Source organism: Carlito syrichta, unplaced genomic scaffold (assembly GCF_000164805.1).
Source record: "Carlito syrichta isolate Samal-C Ts95f unplaced genomic scaffold, Tarsius_syrichta-2.0.1 Scaffold137424, whole genome shotgun sequence".
Classification (NCBI taxonomy): domain Eukaryota; kingdom Metazoa; phylum Chordata; class Mammalia; order Primates; family Tarsiidae; genus Carlito; species Carlito syrichta.
The window spans coordinates 308,968-316,262 of record NW_007081520.1 but is presented as its reverse complement, the minus strand read 5'-3'; the positions used below and the strand labels follow the sequence as shown (position 1 = coordinate 316,262).

Here is a 7,295-nt window from a genome sequence, read left to right as displayed (position 1 = left end):
AGTTGCCTTAAAGATGAATAATTTCAATTATATGCAGTAAAATTGGAGAGTTTAAGAAAATTGTCAACTAGACATCATCTAGACCAATTTCCTCATTTACAGATGAGAAAATTTAGGGGAAGAAAACTACCTGTCTAGGATGGAACAACTGGAACGTAAATCGTCTAGTCCTTAGCAAACATCTGAAGGGGTATCGTATGAAGAAAACATGAGTTTTATTCTGTTGGAATCCAAAAGTTAGACTAGAACCAGTGGGTAGAAGCTACAAGGAAGTAGAGGCAAGTTTTGGTTATATAGTGTTAACAAAGAACTCACTGAATTAGAATGAGTGTCTTAAGAAGTAGTCAGTATCTAGCCGGGCTCAGTGGCTCAGCCTGTAATCCTGCGCTTTGGGAGGCTGAGGTGAGTGGATTGCCTGAGCCCCTGGGTTCAAGACCCGTCTGGGCAACTTGGCAAGACCTCATCTCTACAATAAATCAAAAAATTAGCCGGGCGTGGTAGCGCTCGCCTGTAGTTCCAGCTACTTGGAAGGCTGAGGCGGAAGGATCGCCGGAGCCCAGCAGGTCGAGGCTGCGGTGGCTGTGTGTGTGCCACTGCCCTCCAGCCTGGGCGACAGAGTGAGACTCCAACTCAAAAAAAAAAAAAAAAAAAAAGTAGTCAGTATTTTGTCATTAGACTGTTTTAGAGGCATTTGAACAGATGTGAAATGGCCACTTCACAGGGATCTGAGAAAGGATTTCTCGACCTGAATTACAGATTTGATGACCTCTCTTTTTTATTTCAAATTTGAGAATCTAAGTGTTGCAATGTGAAGCACTGTATTCTGGTAGGCTTGAACAAATGACCTTTACATTCCAAAGTATAAGCAGTTATAGCATTTAAATCCCACTCCAGATTAAGTTAATCTGCCTCTGCTGGTTTGAGTCAGGTATCATGGAGTCAATCTTCCTTTTCCAGGAGTAAGGATCTAGGGAGGACAAAGGGAATGAGGAAAGCTTCAAAGATTTCCAAGAGTATGGATCAAAGAAGAAGCAGGATTTTAAAGAAAGGACATTCGTATAAAGTGGTGCATTTTAAGAAAAAAAGAACTATTGCAGTCTCTGTTATCTGTCCATAAAACAGACAGCTTAAACTGACAATAATAAAACTATCCTGAGATACAAAACTTAGGAGCAATTGGAAGTTCAGAAGAAAAAAGAAATGAAGCTTTCAGAAGGGTAAGGCCATCTTGGCTGGAATTCAATTAACAAATTCAGTATAAATATATAAAACACTTCTAAACAAATCTGAGAGCAACGGTCCCATAAAAGGGGCATTCTTGGTACACGTATCTATTTCCATTCAAATCAATGCAAGTTGCTGATACATGGAGGGCAGCACTTCATTCCAGTTCCAATCAAGGATCTAATAGTCTGGCTAAAGATACTCACTTCCAGAGCTCATCCCCAAATGCTAGACTCATATTTCACTATTCCCAATATCGTAGTGAGATGCAGCCTTCCTCTGAGACTGGAACACAATAACTGAATGTGGAAATATTTAAAGATTTTAGAAGAATGTTTTAGGACCCAAACCATACTGTAAAATGGGAAAAATAAAAAGTATCCTTTTAGAAATCCTAGGTACAAAGGAAAGAGAAAATAGGATGGAAAGAAAATATTTTTAAAAGTTCAATCTTAACTGTTGTTGCTGGGGGAAGAGAAGGGGAATAGAAAGAGGAGGGAGGGAGCCATCTGCGAGAGGTAACTGGGAAATACTACTGGAGAGATCTCACTAATCAAATGAAAAGCTCAAAAAACATGAAGATTCAATTTAGCAAGTGCCACAAATATACTCTCCAAGCCATTGCTCTTTTACTTCTCTAAAAAAAAATCTAAGTGGAACCTGTTGTGGATAGATCATCTTTCCTTATAAGAAATATACTCAGTGTTTTAGGAAGATCCTGATAATAGTCACGGGTTTGGAAGGAGATAATCAAATCCAGCATGCCTCTTTTCAAAGATAAAGAAACTTAAGCCCAGAGGCACTTGTTTTCAGTCATTTAGCAAAGGAACTTTAGTCCAAATCTCCCAATAACCAGGTCAGAGCTCTTTCCACCATACTATACAACCTTGAAATTAGGAGAGTTGGAATAAGAATTGTACTCTTGCCTAAGCAGAACAAGAAGAGGGGAAATGCTATACGAAAAGTCCATAAAAAGTTCAACAGCTGTTCACCATTCTTAATTACATGGTGACAGACTCAACTAATCAAGTCCTCTCTTCCTCATATGTCCTACATGGGAGCTAACAAATTTTGTATACTCAATACATGTTAAGACTTCAACTGCTTCAAAGTATAACAAAACCTTAAACATGTTTCCTAAGTCCCCAGCACCAATGAATTTGTCGCTTTATAAATATCACGGTGAACAAGAAATGCTGTCTTGTCACATTCAAGCCAAATAACAGCTGGACTTTAAAAATAAAATTTTGAAGGCATTTGCCTTTTATATTTTTAATTTCTGTTTTCCTTGCCTATGGTTTTGTCATTTGATTTTGATGAGTGGTTAATACACAGGCACAGCTGCCTCTTTGGGTGACCTTTTCCCCACTGCTTCCATGCTCAGGGTTATGAAGCAGGTCTACAAGTTGCTTACTAAGTGATATTGTCATTTGCACGGCTGGCAGACTTTTTCCTGCAAAGCCTGGCTAAAGCAGGGCTTCTTCTTCTGGGCTGACTTACGTTAGTCACTTCAGATGCCCTGCAGGAGGATGAGGTAGAAGTGGAGGGAGGGAATAGCCCTTTAAAATTTCCGTTCCAAAGCCAGAGGAAACCGGCAGATCATCATGAACGGATGGAGAAAGAGGACATCCTAGGCTAGAGGCATAGAACACACCTCAGTTCAGCTTTCCCAAGTAACTTTCACACAGAATCCTCCGCAGAGCACAAAAGAGTCCTGATCTGAGCCCTTTCCTCCAGATAATTATGTATGTACCTTCCCTTTCAATCATCTGTCTTCCCTCACTAGACCATGTGCTCTAAGAGGTAGGGGATATCTCTGTTTTGCTTCCCATAGATTATCCAGGGTCTAGTTCAGTTCAGGGACTGGCACTCTGTGGGCACTCAAGAGATGTTGGTTGTTTGGTTTTCTGGGACCACAGAGTGAGTGAAGGAGCGAACACACTTCTTAGTTATTCTGATACTTCAGTTTCTTCTTCATCTTACCGTGAAGGGAATTACGAAGGAGCAAAGCAGAGAAAGTGTTATGTGTACCTGTTATCTACTCTAATATGAACTGCAACTCCAGCAGGCTTTGCAATCAGCCCATACTTGAACAGATGCCAGGAAATACCCTGAAGTCAGCAGAAGGCTGCTGCCCATCCCAGCAGTCCTCACAAAGGCACAGCGCTTCTGTCGGTATTAGAACAGGTAACCTGACTCCATTCATGAACTCACACCCCCAGAAGCACATGAGGTCTCAATGGCAACTCTGGGCAAGCATCTGAAGGGAGGTTTTCACACGCTCCCTAAGCCCCTGGGCCACTACAGGACTTCTACTGTTACGCTCATCAGGCATTGGCGCTATGTGTGACACAGTAACATGAGAGCTGGTGTACTGCATGATCTGCTATATTTAGGGGAGAGGAAATGGGCCATACTGAGGAAGGTCACAAGGAGTTTGTTCCGAAAAACCAAGGTCCCATATGTTGATCTGTATGTGCGGTGGGGGGCAGCATGGCAGGCTGCTTGGGATCACATCTCAGCTCTATCCTTATTAACTTTGTGGCTCATAGCAAGTTACCTAATTTCTCTCTGCCTCAATTTTCCCACCTGTAAAACAGAAAAATAATAATGCCTTCTTTACAATGTGCATAAGGATTAAATGAGAAAATGTGTGCCTAAAGTTTAACACACCCTTCGGCATATAAGTGCTTGATAAATGTATGTTTAAAATAAAAGTAACCATGAAAATTGGCTTGAATCTAGACGATCTGGATATTTAATGGAATTTCCAAAGATATTTCTATACAATATGTTTCTCTACAGTTATGTTTTTAACTTTGTATAATCATTAATGACTCTGACCATGAATTTTAACTTAACAAGCACACGTATTATTAACTAGATTATAGCAACTGACTCTATTTACACCCAATATGCAGTTCAGAAAGCAAATAAAAAAGAACGAATGACAAATTTAAAAAAGTCTGGAAGAATAAGGGTAAGATGATGGAGCTCTGTAACTCCTAGTCTGTTGCCAACTAAGCAGAATCAATACTCCAGGGTAATGAAAAATATTTATTTCATTACATATGGTCAACAGTTCAGACACTCTACAGTACAATCTTCCAGCAAAATTGAGATGGGCCAGACCTGAAACCAGTCACAGTCGCTGTGTTGCAGGCAGATGGTTAACTATGCAAGTCACATCATTGGGCTTCCTGGCTCCCTAGATAGAGGGAACTCAGCACTTAACCAGTAGAAATCTTGCACTTCTAAGTAACTATGGAAATAATGTGCTGTGGGTACACATTCATCAAGGAAGGTAGCAAGTGTACTTCTAGTTTTGAGTCCTCTTTATCCTTGCCAACCTGCCCATCTTCCTCTTCCTCTTCCCCTCCCTTCCCTTCTTTTCTTTTCCCTTCCCCTCCCTCCCTTTCCACCTACATGCACAGACCAATCAGAATTTATTTTAACACCTTGTCCCCAGCACTGTCATCAGACATTAGTCTTTCCTACTGGTATGAACAATCTGTCTTCTGGAAACTTTCTGAAGTGCTTCCTAATGTCCGACACTACCCACCTCTTAGTGCTCATTCCAGAGATTTCTGAGCTGCCTGGGATGGCCCCAAGCTATCACTAGAAGCCATGCCCAGTTCAGTTGCTACTATGGAGTACCTTCGTGTGTTTTAAAGGGATTAGGATCCTGGAAGAAATCCTGCCAGTAAAAGGGATACTAGTAAGAGTCTTCTCCTTAAGCTAAAGAAGGACTTTAGCTGGGACCTGAGATGGGTGAAGTATCACATTCCCTGAAGAGAACAAATTAATCTTCCCTGACTGGTGGGGCAGATTCTGCCAAAGGAACAGCTAACGGGAAAACCAGCCCCTACTCTGTGATGACACAGTAAATAACCAGGGAACATTACTACCGAAGTGCTGACCTAACTCATAAATCGTACCCAGACTCTGGGGAGCAATTTCTGCTGATGTGCTGCTTGTGCATTTAAAACAAACAAACAAAAAGGGAAGAAAAGTGAACAGGCATCGGAAGGGCTGTGGGTAAACATTCTGAGAGCAAGGCTGGTTTCCACTTAGACTTTCAGAAGACCTTAGTAAAGGTTAGTGTGCAGAATAGGCTGGGCCTTCCCCAAGCAATTATTAAGTTTATACTAAATCTGAGACAAACCATCATTTAATTTCCAAAGTGCTTTGACTACACCTGGGAATCACTTGATTTGGAAATTCTGGTTGCTCTGATGTGATCATTCCATAATGTATACCTCGTACATGTATCAAAATCACTTTATACCCCATAAATACATGAATTATATTTCAAATTAAACACAAAATTGAGTTTTTGAAAAGTCCTCCTGTGTATGTTTTTCTTTTTTAATAAGAATGCAATAAGGTCGATAAAACAGAATTCTGTTGTTAATTGAAATATAGAGGGTCCTTTTATTTTAAAACTTTAAGAGGGTACCTTGAAACACTTGGATTGCTATATGTTCAGTATATAGAATCTAGCTGCTTCTCAAAGTCCTCTACTATATTATCTAATGAAGACTAACATTTCCTCTGCTTTGTCTAGAAAAATCTAGCTGGTGACTCCCAGGAAAGACCGACCATAAAGAGCCTATGCCTAACTCAGACACACCTTCGGAAAACGGAGCCGCAGTAAAGAGCTGGAGAAAAGTCACTCACCCTCTGCATCTTCCGGCCGAGTGAGATCGATGACACCGGGGCCCAGCTTTCCATCTTCACTTGACTTTCCTGTTAACTGGGGCCCCAAATTCTCAAAGCGCGTTCTTTCCTAGAAGAAAGAATAATCAGAGGCTTATTCTCACTTCCAAAGCAGTCACTTTTCCCTTCCAGTTTCTATCTTGCTTAGTGGGCAAAACATGGATTTACAAGCATCATTTCTGACCAACTTGGGCTCTGAAAATCTTTCAAGAAGATTCTGCTAAAGCTCACGTGTGACACTAACAGCGCTGACAGCATCTAAACCATAGTACCTGTAAGGAAAGAAAACCCATCACAGGGAACCTGCCAGAGCTGCTCTGCACACCTCCTCTCTGCTGGATTTGCTCCAGCAATCTAAAAGGAATGCAAGAGAGAGAGTTGAGCCAAAAATGCAAACACTTGAAAGAGCAGTTCCTATTAAAATGACTGCTAAATCTAGTGGGAGAGGAATTTTCCCACCTAGTGATCATCGTTTGTACTGGTATCCCTGAGAAAATGCAAATCAGAATTTTGTGCACAAGGTCTGCAAAAGCAAATATTTCAAAGCAGACCAACCAGATGATGGCATTGATACTATTATTTTGCCTCAAAGTTTCAACTGTGACTTCCTGGAAACTGAAAGGGAGGACATCACTCCTAGCCAGCCACTGAGCCGGGAGAGCTAAATACCCCTGCTGCTCTAGGAGGGAAACCCAGAGATGTCTTGCTTGTTCACCAGTTCCAGGAGCAGGAGTCTGAAGCCCCACAGTGCACACTGCCTCTGCAGCTCTCTGGATCAGTAGCGGAGGGCTCATTGACCATCATTAATATGGTGTTCTTGTCGGCAGAAACACAGTGCATGGCCCCCTCTCGCGTCCTCGCTACTCTCCAGACTCAAACTTGGCTTTGTGTTGTGCTTATGAATGAATGAAACCTTGTTGTTCATTACTATGAAACAATATTAAATGTCATGTCAGCTTGAATTTACAGACATGAAATAGCAGCTTCCAGCTCCGGGAATGGTTTCTGCATGTTATACTTAATGCATTATGCAGCAGTAGAGTGCTGATTGCTGTTCAGTCTATTGTTCAATGACCTAGTTCTGTACTGAGCATGTTCGGCATTAGATGGAAACACTCCGAGTGTTCTCTTCTGTAAGATGTTTAGAAACTTGGAAATATTCTTAAAGAGCAAACATACAATTACTTGATAGAGGCTGTGCCTCATTTGTACAGTCTTACTACATTTGTGTTTTCTAATATGATTATTTTTGAATATCATTATATTTCTATAATTAATTCCCATCAGTCAAATTGTGCAGGAAGTCTTCTAGTTCCCCTTCATCATGGAATATGTTGAAATCTGTGTTGGAA

General features: G+C 41.0%; 1 protein-coding gene across 1 annotated transcript in view; it reads right to left on the bottom strand.

Moving 5' to 3' along the window:
* Window positions 1-5,904: 5,904 nt before the first annotated feature.
* The window catches only part of LOC103251230 (transcription factor SOX-6), a gene marked incomplete at both ends in the record, with an annotated part of 307,315 nt that continues 305,924 nt past the window's right edge, over window positions 5,905-7,295 (bottom strand). Inside the window, one exon of the mRNA XM_008049817.2 lies at window positions 5,905-6,013. Coding sequence (XP_008048008.2) covers window positions 5,905-6,013 — 109 coding nt within the window. The remainder of the gene's footprint in view (window positions 6,014-7,295) is intronic.